This window comes from Callospermophilus lateralis, chromosome 4 (assembly GCF_048772815.1).
Source record: "Callospermophilus lateralis isolate mCalLat2 chromosome 4, mCalLat2.hap1, whole genome shotgun sequence".
NCBI lineage: Eukaryota > Metazoa > Chordata > Mammalia > Rodentia > Sciuridae > Callospermophilus > Callospermophilus lateralis.
In genome coordinates this window covers 48,934,568-48,952,941 of record NC_135308.1, presented here as the reverse complement: position 1 = coordinate 48,952,941, position 18,374 = coordinate 48,934,568, and the positions used below count along the sequence as shown (strand labels likewise).

General features: G+C 37.5%; 1 protein-coding gene across 10 annotated transcripts in view; it reads right to left on the bottom strand.

The window, feature by feature from the left end:
• Slc20a2 (solute carrier family 20 member 2) overlaps nucleotides 1-18,374 on the bottom strand; it is a 101,535-nt gene that overhangs the window by 18,255 nt on the left and 64,906 nt on the right. For all 10 annotated transcript variants that reach the window (XM_076853790.1, XM_076853797.1, XM_076853793.1 and 7 more), the window contains 3 exons: nucleotides 16,361-16,457; nucleotides 7,224-7,340; nucleotides 1,047-1,250 (listed from right to left, as the gene is read on the bottom strand). In XM_076853790.1, the coding sequence (XP_076709905.1) occupies nucleotides 1,047-1,250; nucleotides 7,224-7,340; nucleotides 16,361-16,457 (418 nt within the window). The remainder of the gene's footprint in view (nucleotides 1-1,046; nucleotides 1,251-7,223; nucleotides 7,341-16,360; nucleotides 16,458-18,374) is intronic.

The following is an 18,374-nucleotide window of genomic DNA, read 5'->3' as shown; positions in this document are numbered from 1 at the left end:
TTATAATCCCAGTGACTAGGGAGGCTGAGGCAGGAGGGTCACAAGTTTGAGGCCAGCCTCAGCAACTTACTAAGACCCTGTCTAAAAAGAAAGAAAAAAAAGATCTGGGGATATAGCTCAGGGGTAAAGTACCCCTGGGCCAATCCCAGTACCTCTGTACTACAGGAAAAAAAAAAATGGAAAAGGAAAAAAAAAAAAAACCTTAATTATATGAGGCAAAATACAGTTCACATTAGATAGGTAGTGTACTATGTGCTTCTTAACAGTGGGAGGCAGTATGTGTCAGATCAGCAGAACAAAATTAATTTTCCACCTTTAGAGGACTAGGAATATAGCTCAGTGGTAAAGCATATGTTCACCATGCAGGAGGCACACACAAAAACCAAAACCAATTTGTTTTCTCTGAGCTGTGCCTGAAAATAAACCTATGGAAAGCAGGTGCTGGGGGCCCACCTTGCAGGAGGGGAAGTGGCTAGACAGTCTTGAGCAGTCACTGTACATCAGGTTATAAGGCTAAAGGTTACCCCAGGTGGTCTGGGTGGTTTCTAAGGTTTCTGTGATTCTAGGTAGGATCATGTCCATGGGTTCCAATCTTAGCCTTCACTTCTTGTCTTCCCCGAGGAAGACGTCTGCAGTAGCCAAGTGAACCAGTCTTCAGCATTGGGGGAAGATTTGAGCAGATAAGCTGGGTGAGTGCAGCACGGCCACTGGCTGCGGTGGGCCCTTGGCACCTCAGAAAAGAATAAATAGCTCTGGGAAGAAAATCACAGGACAGGAGAGAGCCTGCTCTGGTGCCTGGAATGGCTTTCTGAGGTCTCTTTAGCTTCTGGGTTTTCTCAAAACATAGAATTAATTGAGGGACTAGAGATGTAGCACAGGGGTGAAGTGCAGGCTTAGTACATGAGGAGCCTTGGGTTCAACTCTAGCACCAACACTGAAACTCATGACATTGGGGAAAACTTTTGGATCTTCACACAGGCCTGGCTGGTTATCTGAGAAATGCCTTAGCACCTCTGGTAACCCCAAGTTCTGCAGGCGAGTCTTACCATAGGAGGCGCGTGGGTGGTTCCCCGACGACGTGCCTTCTGAGGCCCCAGATGCTTCCCCAGATGATCCTGTTAGAGGGACGGTGCTGTCATCATTTGCCTTGACACCTGGGAGCTCTTTGAAGACAGGGGACTCCGCTTCTTGGACTTTATTGAGGCTTTCCTCAGATACTCGTGATAAAGCACCCTCTTTCTGTAATTTTCCTAGAGAAAATAGAATCATAACTACAACTTTCGGAAGAGAATTCTGTTACTGAAAAGTGAATATTAAAATGTGAATATATCTCTATGCTTTAGTACTTACTTTGAGAGAAAATAAGGTACAGCTAGCCTGAGAAAATAAAGTAAAAAGCTTAATTATCTGTAAAACTCTAGCCGGGAAATTTATCTACTAAGGAAAAAGATGAGTATTTAGGGCCTGAGTTACTACATCTAAAAACCACAAAAAAGAGAGGGTTAAATTTGATCACCCAGAGCTCTCCCAGGGACAATGTTCTGTAAATCCACAATCATCTAGACTGGCCTCCTATTTCCTTAAACTAACCTCAGAATCACCGACATTTTCCAGTTTATCCTTTCTGTCTTCATAGATATTGTTCTAGCATTTTTTATTTTCTTCTGGTCTACGAATTATTGGTTTCAGATTTCTTTATCATACCAAATTTTATGAAACAAGAAAATATTTTTCCATCAAAGGAATAGGAAGATCCTACTTACTTAAAAAAAAAATCCTTCACTTTAAAAAGAAACAAAGAAGGGTGGTGGTGGCCTATGCCTGTAGTCCCAGCTACTCAGGAGGCTGAGGCAGGAGCATGGCTTGGGTCCAGGGGTTTGTGGCCAGCCTGGACGACATAAAACAAAACAAAAAATGAACTATGAAATTTTAAGAAGTTGTTTTAAAGCTCAAAAGTATTATTTTAATCAAATCTGATACATGGTGCTGCTAATAATTATCTTGAGCAAATTGCTAAGCTCTCACCTACATAAATGAAATGAAAATGAACTTTCAGTTCCTCTTCTGGACACCCTTGCACATATCTGTCTCTATCATCCATCTTTCTCTCTACCTAGACAGTCAGATTATAGAGATTGATTTTTTTAAAATGAAATTTGTTATGTCTTACAGGGAACACATATGTAAAAATATAAAATATACATAGGACTGCAGGTGTGACTCAGGGTCATATTGAAGCTCTGGGTTTTATCCCTAGCACTGCAAAAAGAAAAAAAAAGTACATAATGATTGCTCATCTTAAGTTGTTTATAATCTAGATGAAAGATAATATTTGTAAATATTATAACAAAAATTAACATTTATATGACAGGTATTATTATTTTTTCTCATTTTGCTAGTGAACAAACTGAGGCACAGAGAGATTAAGTCATTGGCCCCAGCCAGCTCACACAGATAGTAAGTGGCATTTAAATTTAACATTTATTTATTTATTTTGATTTTGATTTGTTATATATGACAACAGAATGCATTACAATTCATATTACACATTTAGAGCACAATTTTTCATATCTCTGGTTGTACACAAAGTAGAGTCACATCCTTCTTGTCTTCTCACAGGTACTTAGGGTAATGATGACCATTGCATTCCACCATCTTTCCTACCCCTATGCCCCCTCCCTTCCCTTTTCCTTTTTGCCCTAAGATTTAAATTCAGTCAGTAGCTTTGTGGTCCTGGTCCATGCCCTTAATCACTAATCTGTACTTAAAATACACACATAAAAAGAATATTTTTTTTGAAATATTGAATACTTTTTGAAGTACTGAAATCTCAAAATATACAAATTTTATTAAATAAAAACCTTGTAGAAAGCTAGCATGGGAATAGTATCAATTTCCTATTATGACATTACAGCCCAAACCTGGAAAGGAAAGATTTTAAGGTCTTGACATTAAGGTTTAGTTATCAGGAACAGTATTTAAAAATCAAAGCATTTATGTACATTTCATGACTCCAACAGATTAAACCAGGCAAATAGCATGAGTAAGAATGGCTCATCTCAGGATAGTTGTCTGTGTGAATGCAGACGGGAATGTTAATTCTCACGATAGGACAGGGCAGGAAGCAGCTCCATAGGATTAAGAAGCTGGGTTTTAATTAATTAGTGATATGGTTTCACTAATTAGTTTGATGTTGTATGCATTAATGTGAATTTTAAAAATTATTAGTTTTTAAATTTACATGCACTAATCTGATTATGTGTCTGTATAAATCTGACTTTTAAAACAAACAGAACTGTGTATTTAGTGGTGATTACCAGAACATCGAAAGTTCCACTGTCCCTCAAAACTCTGCCCCATCATAACGATGACAACCAGTGATCTGGTCTCTGACCTGACACTTTTGCTTTCTTCAGAAAGTCATCTAAATAAAATCATGACATGTCATTTTTTGAGACTGGCTCCTTTTTACTCAGCATAATGCCTTTCGATTCACCCATAAATTGACAGTTTATTCCTTTCAAATGTTGAGAGTAGGATTCCAATGTGTGGGGGCACCAAGATTTATTAATCTATTCTGTGGATATTCTGGATTGTTTCCAGCTTTTAGTGATATAAATAAAGGTGCTGTGAACAGTTTTTTTGTGTGAACTTAAGTTTTCATTTCTCTGGGGAATTACTCAAGAGTGGTATTTATGGTAAATATATTTTTAACTTTGTAAAAACACTGCCCAATTGTCTTCCTGTACCATTTTACATTCCCACCAGGAATATATGAGAGTTCCAGCTGTTCTTCTTCCTCATCAGTGTTTAGCATTGTCAGGTTTTTTTTTGTTTTTTGTTTTTTTTTTAAAGCGCCATTCAAATAGGAATGTAGTGATATTTCATGGTTATTTCATTTCCCTGATGGTTAGTGATGCTGAACACCTTGTCAGGGGCTTATTTGCAATTCATCTCTCTTCTCTGGTGAAGTGCCTACTCAAATACTTAGCTGTTTTAACTGGGTTACTTGTTTTCTGAAATTTCTTTATATATTATGAATACAAGAAGCTTCTCTTAATAGTACTTCTAAGAAAACAATAGTTTCTCATTTTGGTAAAGTGTAATTTATCAATTTCTTCTTACATGGATCATGTTTTAGGGGTCATATGTTAACCCTTGCTTAACCCAATATCATAAAAGTTTTTCCTTCTGTTTTTCTCCCCCGAAAGTCTTGTTTTTTTATTTTCCATTTATATATACAGTGCTTTTTTAGTTAATTTTTTTTGAGAGAGAGAGAGAGAGAGAGAGAGAGAGAGAGAGAGAGAGAGAGAGAATGTTTTAATATTTATTTTTTAGTTTTCAGTGGACACATCTTTATTTTATTTTTATGTGGTGCTGAGGATTGAACCCAGCGTCCCGTGCATGCCAGGCAAGCACGCTACCGCTTGAGCCACATCCCCAGCCCTTAATTTTTATAAGGTTTAAGATTTAGGGTAAAGTTCTTATTTTGGCATATGGATATTTGGTAGTTCCAATACCATTTGTTGAAAAGATTATCCCTTCTCCCTGATTTTCTAGGCATATTTTTCCTTTGAATCTTTGTGAAGAACTCATTTGCCAAATTTGTGTGGGTCTATTTCTGTATTGTATTCTGTTCCATTAATTTTACATGTCTATCTCTTCATAAATCACATTGTCATGTAGCTTTACAGTAAGTCTTTTTTTTTTTTCTTCTTTTCATTTCTTTCCAGTAATGGGGTGTAGCTCACCAATGAGCTCCTATAGTCCTACAGGACAATAAGTCCTATAGTCAGTTAGTAGGAATCCTCCAACTTTATTCTAATTTTTCAGAAATTATTTTGGCTATTCTAGTTTCTTTGAACTTATATATATAAATATTATAAGTATTCTGTCTAGATCAACAAAACATCCTCCTGGGATTTTTATTTTAATTATTTCAGTCTGTAGATCAATCTGAGAAGAACCAACATCTTTGCTGTACTGACTCTTGCATATTATCTAATTTTTTTTGAAACATGGATTTTCGAATTCAGATATGCCCATATTGAAACATGACTGTAAGGCTCATTAAAGGAATATAAATATTTCTCTCTCTTTTTGTGAGCCCCATAAAAGCATGTGGCTTCAAGGTTTGATGCTGAGAGCCATTGCCAAGTAGGAATGACGCATGGCAATTTCTTTGTCAGCCTACCCCATGTTGCTTAGAGGAAGTACTCTTCATTGTGGACCCAGGTCATTTGCAGTGACTTTGGATGAAAAGTGACCTTGCTCAATGACCAGGGCGGATCCAGGTTTAGGGTGGATCAGGGTTTAGGGCAGATCGGGATTTAGGGCGGTTCCAGGTTTAAGGTGATTCCTGCTGGGAATAGGGCGTATCCTGCTGCCTCAGGTGCCTTGAGTTCCCCTTGAGTTCTCACGGGAGAGAGAGAGTTTTTGGGATTCAGAGCCCAGTGGAGAGTGTGGATTTTGCCCAGAACGTGCTTGTAGAATGCCAGTGTGAGTTCGGGAATAAAGAATTGCTGTTTGAATCTACAAGGCTGTGAGTGGCTCGTGATTTTGTGCCCAGCTAGACTGCAGCAGTTTCAAATTCAACTATGTTGCTGGTAATAATAGCAAAATACCCTGACTGATTTTCTAGGCATATTTTATCTCCTTCCTTCCTTCCTTTGCTTGTAGTGCTGGGGACCAAACCCAGCCACTGAGTCACATAACCAGCCTAACCATAGTTTAGGTAGTTCTTCTTTTAGTTTTTTGTTTTTTTGACTGGGGATGAACCCTGTGGTGTTTTTACATTGAGCTGCATCTCTTGCTTTTTTTTACTTTTTATTTTGAGGCAGGGTCTTGCTAAATTGCTGGGCCTCACTAAGTTGCTAAAGCTGGCCTTGAACTTGTGATCTTCCTGCCTCAGTCTCCAGAGTCTCTGGGATAACTATGCCCATATTAAAAAATTTTTTTGAGGTATAATTTACATATGATAATATCCAGATTGACTGTCTATCTAATTAACTATTTTGGGGACCAAGGATTGAACCCAGGGGCCTTTATCCACTGAGCCACATCCCCAGCCCTTTTTGAGACAGGTTTCACTACGTTGTTTAGGGCCTCATTAAGTTGCTGAGACTGGCTTTGAACTTGCAATCCTCCTGCCTCAGTCTCTCCAGTCACTAGGATTTCAGGTATGTGCCAATGCACCTAGCAAAATCCAGATATTTTAAATGGTGAATAATCTGTAACAAATCAGCATATCCTATGACCATTTCCCCAATTAAAACATGAATAAATATTCCCATGTTCCTGAAAAGTTCCTTTGTGTCCCTTTAAATCATTTTCCAAACTCCCAGGCAACTGGTGATTTCTTCATTTTCACTTAGTTTTCACTATACTTGAATTTTAAGGAAACATCCATAAAATTTCTTAAGGTAAACTTACAGAGAGTTTATGAAACATGGAGTCATATGGCGTATGCATTCTTTTGTATCTGGCTTCTTTTGTTCAATATAACATCTATGAAATTCCTTATACGGTGTTCAATTCTCCTTATTGCTAAGTAGTCTTCTATTATACAAATATATAAACCACTTACCTGCTGGTGAACACTGGATTGTTTCCATTTTGGGGCTATTATGACTAAAAGATTTGTATGTAGATGTAGTATGTCTTTTTATGAACTTACATCTTTATTTCTCTTGGATAACTACTTAGGAGTGAAACTTCTGTGTCATATGGTAAGTATATGGTTACCTTTATAAAACAACTGCTAAGCTAATTTTCAAAGTGGTTGAATTACTTTACATTTTACCATAAGCGTATGAGAATTGCAGTTATTTCATTTCCTCACCAACACTTGGAATTACTTGTTTGTTTCAAATTTTTACTGATTCTTGTGGGTTGGAAGTAATATCTCCTGTGTTATTAATTTGCATCTCCCTGAAGGGTATTGATTTTCATCAGGCTGATAGAACTTGGCTGCATAGTTTATTTCCTGTTACTAATGGCAATGAGAGCCCCTGCTCACCTGAGTCACAAGTTACTAAGAAAAAGTTTAAGCCAGAAATTAGTTAGGAGCCAAGAGCCACGAGACTGGGCTTGTATCCCAATGTATGTTCTGGAGTTAACTGTACTTCCATTTCCTCCATTTGTGAGGAACTTGTTTGTTACATGGGAAATCACAGGAATTGGGAGAAATTTTTGTAATTCCAAAGAAATAAAAAAGTGCTTACCTGCTATTTTCCTCCGCATCCATGGACACACAAAGAGCCATACAAAAAGAGCGAAGAGTAGAGCAACACCAAAGGAAATGAGTGCTATTGCCCAGATGGGAAGAACCAGACCTAGCACTGGGAAATAAAAATGAAGAGCAATGTTGTCATTGGTCAAGTCTCATCTGTCATTGTGTTTTCCATTCTCTCAATCTTAAATGAATCAACTGGACTGTGTATTTAATAAAACTCTCAACCAAACCAAACCAAACCAAACATACTGTATGTATTCTTGGGCATAGAAAGCCATATTTTTTAAGACACTATACTTTATAAATATGTACTTAACCTGTCATTAAATTGATTACTAAAATATCACCAATTTGGCCAATCAGCATATTAAGTTGGGAATAAAGCCATTAATTGCATGTTATGTCACTATCTAAATTTCTGGGTGGATAAATGTGACTAAGAAGGAGTCAGCTGCCTTCCATCCTGACGGGCAGCCCATTTCTACCAGCGGGAAGAAGCTGAAATGTGGATGCTGCACGGCTCTGGGGTTGCTACCTTTTTGGTTCTTCATTAGTCAGCAGCCCTGCTTTAATGCACATGGCACTCTGACTACATATATGACCCTTTTTAACAAATCAGCTTAGAAATAAAAGTTGTTCAGAGGACATTGACTTTCAAGTGTAACTATGGAATTATAACAGAAAAACTTTCCATTGAAGTCTAGCAATGCACTTTGAGCAGTAATTATATTAATCAGTAAAAGGGAGGAAGTGAACGTGGTTTAGGAACGTCATCTTCCCACAGTGCTGTTTTGTGTTCAGAGCTCATCACTCTGATTTTGTCCATTTTCTCTCAGACACATTCATGAAGTATACAACTTAAGCATGCTCACCCATGAACACACATACACACACACATATATATATATATAGACCTACTATATTTTTACTTGTAATGGTAAGAATTTGCATTAGTTAATATATGCATCATCACAGAAATGTAAAATAATCACAGTACACAGTCATAAAAATAAGGCAGGCTGAGGTACACTGACAAGGAAAGAGGCCCAGGTGATAGAAGTCAGCTATATAATATATGTGCAGTTGTGACTCAATTTATGTTTAAAACAGAAAAAAAAAAACCCCAATTCCTAACTCCTGACATATATGCTAACACACAGAAAAAGTTCTGGAAAGATGCAGTGGTTTCTTCTATGGAGAAATGGGAAATTGGTGTGGGGCTTTAACTTCTTGATACAAGTACTTTTATACTGGCAACTTCCAAAATCCACAATAAGAATGTCACTTTGTAGTTTTTAAAACATTTTAAATTAATGACCTATTTAAAACTTAGCTCTTAAATAAGTAAAGTTTTTTTTTAATAATGCAGGCTTTGTTACCTTGTTCACTATTTTATATAAATAAACCAGCTCCACGCTACTCAATCATTATTAAATATTTTGATAACTGTAAGAGGTTACAGAATGGGTAGCCAATAATATCAGGGGGGAAGTTATATTAATGTGTATCAATATTTTAGAAAAACAACAGAGTTACCTAGTCTTTTTACAGCTAGAATGCCACTGGTAGAAATGTTGGCACTACTCCATTCTAAAACTCCAGGTGACATCAGACAGCTATGGACTTAGCACCATCCTCAGGCTGCACTGTTTTAAGTGGCAGCTGGTTCCACTCCAGCTCTGCCCATGAACCTGAAGCCCAGGGCTGCTCATAAAACCACAGGAGCTGACTCCACTGGGTTCTATTTCTGGCCATGGCTTCCTGGCTTCTGTTTTATATCTGCAAGTCACGGTCTTCACACTGTAACAAAGGATCACTCCACAGCTATTTCTTGCCCAAGTGAGTGGTAACTGTTCATTTACCAAAGTCAAACTGATAAACTAACAGCAAACCTACATTCTTACAGCTTCAAAGCATTTGGATTTGGAAGAGGTTTTCCCTTCTATGGTTTAGTTGATGATAAAACTGTCAAGTGTGTTACTTTTGGCTTCATTGCCTTAGCCTGGTCTAAGAGAGGGAAATCATACATATTGTGGGGGAGAGACTAACAATTTGAGTTACTTGATTTTTTTTGGTGAGTGAACACTTTTGCTATCAGGCCCTATATATTTTTTTTAAATTCTCTACTTATCTCCCCAAAGTAGAGAAGGCTGCTTCCTGTGCTTCTTCAAGCCCATCTCTACACTTCCCATTAGGGACATGTGAGGTCCTAAATGGTGACAGGGCCAAAAGGGGAAACTGAGGTCAATTTCAAGACTTTGATCCTTTGCTTAAACACTAAGACACTGTATCACTTGAGTTTGTACCTCTGTATCATTACATCTGCCTTGCTATCCATTTGACCTGGGCCAGAAAGTTCTGAGGTTACCCTCCTGGTCATGAAAATCTAGAATGGAAAGCAGGGTATAGACATAGTCTATCTGAGTGTGGGAGAAGTGGGGAGACAAAGTAAACAAATCCAAGAAAACAGGGGAAAAATTGTTCACAGTAAGAAAGGAGAAAGGAACCAAATGGGGATGGAGATCTTACCAAATTGTTCCAAGAATTTAGCAATTTAAGAGAGGATTGAAAGAAACAAGCCATTACTCTTAAAGCCTGCATGTAAGAAATGTAAGCTGATAGCTATTTATGTTATACATTCGCACTCTACACTAAACATATAAAATTGAGTTTCATGGATTATTAAAAAAACAGAGGGTTGGGGCTGTGGCTCAGCGGTAATGCACTTTCCTGGCATGTGAGAGGCACTGGGTTCGATTCTCAGCACCACATATAAATAAATAAAAATAAAGATCTATCAACAACTAAAAAAATATAAAAAAATAAAAAACTGAAAAAAATAAAAAAACAATTCTGCATAAAAGTTCATTATAGAAAAACACCCGAATCAATGTACACCCAAGGCAAAACTTTTTCTCTTCTAACTACTTAAGGTTAAGTTATATACTACAAAATCTTCAACAAAAATACTCTGTATTGGATTGTCTTCCTGGTGAGGGTCTCATATTGTTTCCAAATAATTACACCTTCAGAGGGCAACGAGGCATGGCACGTTGATTCCCTCTGTGGATAGACAAAGTAGGGCACAGCTTGAATTGCTCGTGTTCACTCAGCCAAAAGTGGCTGCCAGGAGCCAGAGCTGAGAGCTCTGAATCTCTATTCTCCACTTTAGCCACTAAATGGCCTTTCATCTCCGGTGCCTCTCATTTTCTGAACAAAAAAGATATGACGAATAGTGATTTAGCTCTAACCTCAAGCATCTTTACAATTCCAATCCAAATCCACAAAAGATCAGAAGATTCAAATCATTTAGGGAAGACGTAGAACATTTTATAAAAACTCCCTCTCCATTGTTATTCCTCTGCTATACCTCCTGTTTTTCCACAAACAGAATCATTAAAGAATCTATAAAATAACAAAATCATATGAAACCAAAAGGCTGCAGTTCATATCACTCCCCTTCTATCCCTTCTTACCATCTCTTCCCTACAGCCTTCCTTCTTATTAACTGCACAGATTTTGCCTTTGGTTTTAACTTTTATATAATACATGCTTAATACAAAATATCCTCAGTGTCTACCAAATTGTATGATGTACAATATGAAATTCCCCTATTACCCTCCCCTTTGCCTCCATTTCTTCCTACAGAAAGTGGGGACTATTTGGTACATGTCTTTTCAGGCATTTTCTAGATACATATAAACACATTCTACTGTGTTCGTGAGGATTTCTTTTTTCATTTTTTTAAAAAATTTAAAAGTAACAGGATTATTCAATATATACTATTCTATGCTTTCATTTCCTAGATGGTTCTATGTTGTGGCCATCTTTCCACAGTAACACACACACACACACACACACACACACACACACGTATGTATAAACACAGGCTGACCTGCTTTGCACTATCTTTCTTATCCTGCCTTTCCTGATAAACTGAAGTTACCAGTTTTGTTTTGTTTTTAATCAACATTTCAAAGCACTATAGGAGGTATCTTTGTAAAAAGGATCCTAGAACAACTTTTTTAAAAACATTTTTTAGTTGTAGATGTACACAATATCTTTATTTTTATTTATTTATTTTTAATGTGGAGCTGAAGATTGAACCCAGGGCCTCACACATGCAAGGCAAGCACTCTACCACTGAGCTACAACCCTAGCCCCCTAGAACAACATTTTTTTTTTTTTTTTAGGTATAAAGAGTTAATCAATTTTTTTTTTCATCTTTTTTTTTCCTAGAACAACTTTTTAAAGACAATTAAGCACATTTTTGAAAAAAAAAAAAAACATGCTATTTCCTAATTTGCTCTATCGTTGGGATTTTAAAATATGGTACCAGCTTTCTCAAACCAGGGGTCATTTGTAATAATTCTCGAAAGGAAGTGAATTTAAATCCTTAACTTTTGAATCCATCCCTTGGTGGTAACTGGAAACTTTTCTCACTCTAGTGCTTTCCCGAACCAGGACCAGGAATTGCTACAGTTACAATTCCTGCCTCTCCACAGTTTGCACTTTACAATCACAACTTGGAATACAGAGACCCATGGAGAACAAAGCTCCTTCTTACAAAGACAACTAGGGGCCTCAGGGGTTGTTGATGTTCTAATTTCCTTGGGACTAGACCAGAAGGAAGAGGAGGAGGGGAGAAAGAAGCAAAGGAGATGGCAGTGGAGAAGAGGAAGAAAAAGAAAAAAGGAGGAAGGGATAGAGGAGAAAAAGGAGGAGAAAGAAGGGGATGGAGATGGAAGAGGAAATGGAAGGAGGGGCAGTGGCAGAGGCAGCCACACCTCAGGTATAGGCTTGCTCTGGGGAAGCTGGAAACCAGGCTTGGTTATGTTTGAGAATTCATTTGCTGATAAAAAGGAGCGTAAGGGAAGATTGCTGGTTAGAACTTTAAAGAACCCTCATTATCTAAGAACTGTAATAAGGTAGCACTGTTCGTGGTCCAAGAGGTAATTAGTGCTGTGGTTCTCCAACTGTAAATGCATCAGCGTCACTGGAGGGCTCCCTGCTGAAACATGTGTTGTTGGGCTAAAGAACTTGCAGTTCGTATCAGGGCTGGGCCAGAGTAGTTCTGACATGTCACCAAGTGCTGCTGATATGGCTGGTCTAGGAACCTCACTTTGACTTAGAAGTCATATGTAACTACCAGGGCTTAATGAGGTGATCTGCTTTGTCTACTCAAAGAGGCATGCAATGAATTTCAGCATGAACTGTCTAAACATTGAACAAAAACCAGGTGCCACACAACTAAAGACTTTTTTCAATTAAAAACAAACGTCATGCTTGAATCCAATCCAAGTAAGCACTTCATTTCCTAAAGTTATCTTTGGTTCTTCCTAATCATTTTTTTAAAGAACAAAAATGCAAAGGCAATTTTTTAAAAGTATACACTCAGTCTCTGAAGTGTAAGAATGACTTTTATTTGAGATAAGTCATGTCAGATGCAAAGTAAAACAAATCAAACTAAGCCAAAGATATAAACAACTTAATAATTTAGAGTGGAGGAACAGAGGAAATCAAAACAAAACATTATTAACTCAACATCCAACAAATCCCCATTTGATTCATCTCCATGAATACAAATGCTATTTTTCAAAATCTCTTAATGGTAAAACTGGGCAAGATTAATGCTGTCACTCATTTCTCTTAGAGAATTTCATTCTTTTATTTCTGATGCTTCTGTGTATTATGTGAAACTGTTCTAAGAAAGAAAGAGAACCAAGAAGAATAAATTCTAGAAGGGCAGATGTATGTTGAGAGGAATGGATCAACTCAGTCACTGTTAAAATGACTCTCAGCTCAAGCTTATTACTAAGTATGTCGTCATGGCTACTTATGATACAGCTGGACAAGTTGAGATGCCACAAATGAGGAAGGAGTATGTAATTAAAGTCTAGTTTGAAGGGTAAATAATAATCTTCAGTGCTTAAATAAAAATAAGATTTGGCCCACCTATTGGATATTCTAGGAACATTCCCCAGGGACCAAAATATTAGCAAAGTTCTTTTATGATTTAATGGAGGAACAAAATGATTGGTCCTTCATTGGTCCAAAATGATTGGTCATAAACTTCTCCTTTCTCCTCCAGGTAACATCCCCTCCACCCAGCAACCCTGGAAAACTTCAGGTAAAATGTTCCACAAATATATTCAGGAAAAATAGAAAAATAGGATGACTCAGGATTTGCTGTTAACAACTGAGAAAATGAGGCTAATAATGACTGATGGTAATAAAAGAGTCTCTAACTTGATTAAAAGTGAGTTATGCATTAGGTGCCATGTTACATGCTCTGCCCACATTATCTCAGGAACCACAGTGTCCCTTTAATGGAGCTACTACTACTGTCCCTACTTTACAATAAGGAATGGGACTTAGGGAGTTGAGATGTTATGTTCCTTATACAATAGCTGCCTATCCCATACATGTACCAGGAACTTTACGACTGGGAATATTGTCTGTATTTCAATTGAATGATAACCTTCAACATCATTTTTAGATTTTTTAAATATTTCTAATTAAGGAGGTGGCAACCTTTTTCACAATAACGGGTATATAAAGTATATAAAAAATTTATAACCAGGTCCTTAAATATATTGGAAGTCATGTTTTAAAGAGAGTTAAGAGGAAGAATTTGCTAAGGTTGATGCAATTTTTATTGTCATTATCAGTAACGCTATACATACTTATAAGTACTTTCCTTCAGCTATCTCATGTATCGGCATAATGTCACAACAAAGACCATAGGGTTCAGGACTAGTCTCGTTCAAATTCTGGTCCTGCATCTTACTAGTTATATGATCTAGCGAATGCAGCATTGCTGTGCCTCTCTCCCAGCACAAGTGGGGTTGGCAACATCAACAATCCTCTAGAGGAGCTGAGAGGACTGGAAGGATTAATTCATGTAAAACTCAACTCAATGTATTTATGTTATCTATTTCTCACAATAACCCTGTGAAGTATGTGTATTGTCCTTTGTGTCTCATCCATCATATAGTTTAATTTTCCATAGATTAGTTTACTCTCTCAGTAAGATGTTTCTTTTAGCAAATGTACAAATAAAAATGTAAAAAAGTAGGGGAAAATAAAAAAAAATTTAAAGACAGTATATATAAAGTATATATTAAGTCAAAATTTAGAAGGAATCACACATTTGTATTCTGACATTTGGAAAAAAAAACAGGAAGCAACAATGGAGAGTGAAAAAAATGCAGAAACAAAATGAAATTATCTTATTTATACCAATTCTCACTTCTAGGACTTGGTGTTACAAAAGGCATCCTCAACTTTCATTAGCTCAGTCTCTCTCCTTCTCTCTCTTTTTCGTGTGTCTGTTGGGAACCCCCACATACATGGGCTCTCTGTGCCCTATGCACAGAGAACTGCTTTGCTTTTTGTTCAGCTATTCAAGCTCTAAGAGCCTTCATGAAATTAAGAACAAGGACTCATGAGCAAGATTACAAAGATGTCTCTTTGCCACATGTTACTTCCAGTGTGGCATTCCTGAGCCTTCCAGGCACCTAGAAAGCACACACTTGGTAGAAGGGTTTAACTCCAGCATATGGAACTGCCTTTTCTCTGCCTCTGATTTTCTTTTAATTTAATCATGGGACACTTTGGAAAGTCTGTGGCAAACAGTGTTCATAGTCCATGAATGATAACACCTGAAGAGACACCAGGCTGCTGTGATTGAGGTGAGGATTTCGTCTGTGTCCTTACTCTCATCTTCAGCTTTGTGCTTTTGGTATAACTTAAAGCAGCTATGATGCCTCCCTCTCCCTTGCTGAAGTCACCCAGTCTGGAAGTCTCAATAATGTTAAGTATCAAATCTTTAAGATCAATGTTTTTGAATGCGACAGAGATGGCAAAGTAAAAGGTTATAAAATGTTTATAACTATAATTGTTTAAAAACAATTTTTGAAAAATTTTCAGTACTGAAGTAAACAAAATATAATTTCATAAAATAAAATCAGGGAAAATTACATCAAGAAAACCTAATTTGAGAAATTTGTGAGGCATTCCCCTCATTTTGGAAGATGGCAGTTTTCAGTTATAGCACAATGTGCCATTTAACAGAAATATTATCTTCTGAGTAGAGGAGACTTTTCTGTCAGATGTAGCCAAAAACTAAATCATATCCATGACATTAATAAGATGAAATATGATGTAAATTCACATATATATTTACTTCATATATCCCCACAAAATTGTATGTATTCAGAATCTGGTTGTTTGAGACACATCTCATAAAAAAAAAAAAAAAAAAAAAAAAAACAGAGGGTGAATTCTCTTTACCAAATATGTACAGAGATTTTTTCTTTCTTACCCCAGTTGGGGTCTTGGGGGTCTCGCTGCATTGCCCAGGGTGGCCTAGAATGCATGGGCTCAAATGATCCTCTTGCCCCAGTCTTCCAAGTAACTAGGACTACTAGTACATCACTGTACCCAGCATATACAGAAATATTTAATAGGACATTACCCATTCATCAACATTGAAATGTGGGCACATTAGAATATTCTACATGAGTTTCTTTCTTTTACTATTCAGAATGTAAAAGAAAAGAATTTTTAACTGTCCCCTTCCCCCCAAACCCCAAACCAAAAAGAGTAATTCTGAAGAGAAAATCATCACTGGTTTCAGTATTGGCTTGTATTGGTTAGACTAATTAAGCTGACAATTTCCAGGTTGTTCCACATCTGCATCTACGGACTGCTTCTGCCACTGCACTGTAGATGGCTGGGTGGCTGCTACTTACCAGACGCCTGTGTAGCACTAGGATTTCTACCTCCCTTCCTTGACCCTTCACTGATCAGTAGTTATGTGCTATCAGATCAGGTTCTGAGACTCAGAGAAGTTCAGTAAGCAGTTGGGTAAATGGCAGAATGGGGATTTATTTATTTACTTTTTTAAAATTTAAACTGGAAAGCCTGTTGCCTTTGTAGTTCATGTATCCCTTAGGTATTTAGAACAGTAAATGCATTTACTGCTCTTTTCACTACTCCAAAGTGACCATCAATAATGTTTTTCACTGTCAGCCAGCAATAATGCAAACACCAAATAAATCAACACTGTTAGAAATAGAATGCACCTTGACGGCTGGATCTAAGTTTCCAGAGAATTCTTACCTGGTGCTCCTGTGTACATGATGGAAAAGACATTTATTGCTATAGTAGCAGCATAGAACAGTGGAAGTGCCCGGAGGCCATTGGGAACAGGGTCCTCCTGTGGAATAATGAGATAAAATGGGAGGTCAGGACTCCAGAGCCTCTGGAGACAACACCAGAAAAATGACACAAGACACTGTTACAAGAAAGTACCCCAAACCCCACTGTGGCCAAAAAGGCTGGTGTGTTACCACATGTGTTCTACTGCACATCTACAGGAATGGCATCAACTGGGGCCATCTCTTCTACACAAATGCACTTTCAAAGAGCCCACTATTGTGGCCAGCAGACACATTAAAGCACTACAGTCACATGAGCTGATGTCAGATTTAGAAACAGAAAAGAACTGTTGGGGGAGGTCAGTGCCTGGGGAACCAAAGCCCAGAGCTCAGCAACTACTTCTCTGAAACCTATGGAGCTTTGCCCCTAAAAGTCTACATTTGATAAATATTTTGAGACTCTAACACCTCTCTAAGTCAAATGACTTATGGATTATTGTATTACTATTAGATTTTATATGACTTTATAACACCAGTACTTTTCCATATATTATAATTTTCAAAATCTTTTCATAAGGTATAATATTTAACCTTCAACTACTAAAAGTAAAAAGAATTGTGGCTCTTTGTCTAATAAAACATTTATTTAAAACTTTAGCTCTCTGTTATGACATTCCCTCAATTTAATACATCAACAAGAATGGTATCACACATGTTTGAGGTTAAATTATATCTCAGAAACTACTATAAATTTAGTTTTAAGCAGATTTTGAATTTTGAAGCAATAATATGGCCAAGAACTCCACAACACAGCATTGGCACACAGGTATTGCTTAATTATTTCAAAAAGAAACTGATTTCTGATAACCACATGAGATGTTCTTGCATATTTATGTAAGTATTCCACCTACCAAGATAAAAAGAAAGTTAAGTCTAAAAATTGAAATGAGCTATCAAGATATGAATAAATAGAGGCTCTTTTAGAGATGCCAACTACAAAATGCAAACACGTATGGAAATCAAGGATGTTTGAGAAACAGTACAACTCATCAAGGACCTATTCTGGGATGGCTCAAGTAGCCTTCAGCACTTGTCAAGAGGCTTGTGTTGACTGGCAGTGAGACTTCAGGCATGTAAGAGCAGGGGCAGGCAGAAAGTGATGCAATTGCAGGAGAGCGCTACAGCCAGTTTAGGCAGGGATGGGCATAAGAGAAGCGAATGCTAAGACAAATGGGTTGGAACAAGGGGTGAGAGAGAGACAGCCAACATTCCAACCTGTGAGGTGACACATGAAAAGAATGCAGATTGGACTAAACACAAACACAAAACACTGGGATGCTGACTGTAAAGCATTCCAAAGCATTATTTTCTTAGGAACAATAGCTGTCTATAGAAAGATTACAGATCAACAACTTTGAAAGGTGGAAAGCCCCAAGTCTGAGGTTTTTTTTTTTTTTTTTTTTTTTTTTTGAGAGAGAGAGAGAGAGAGAGAGAGAGAGAGAGAGAGAGAGAGAGAGAAAAAATTTTTAATATTTATTTTTAGGCGGAGACAACATCTTTGTATTTGGTGCTGAGGATCGAACCCGGCCGCATGCATGCCAGGTGAGCACGCTACCGCTTGAGCCACATCCCCAGCCCAAGTCTGAGTTTTTTAACTGAATCACTTCATGTTTTCCCAAATAACCTACTCTCTATTTTTTTCAGTGCTGGGGATGGAACGGAGGGCCCTACTCATGCTAGGCAAGTACTCTACCACTGAGTTATAGCCCCAGCTCCAAAAACTCTTAAAATTCAAATGACAAATGTCTCATTAGACCTGTCTCATTTCTTCCCTTTCTCTTTCTCTCTCCCTCCCTCCCTTTCATCTGTCTACTCATCATCTCTCCCTACCCCTGCCAACCAAACATCTATCTCATCCATATTTAGTGTTGTGGGAAGAAGACTAAGAGGTAACCAACCAGAAGCTGGTGTAGGAG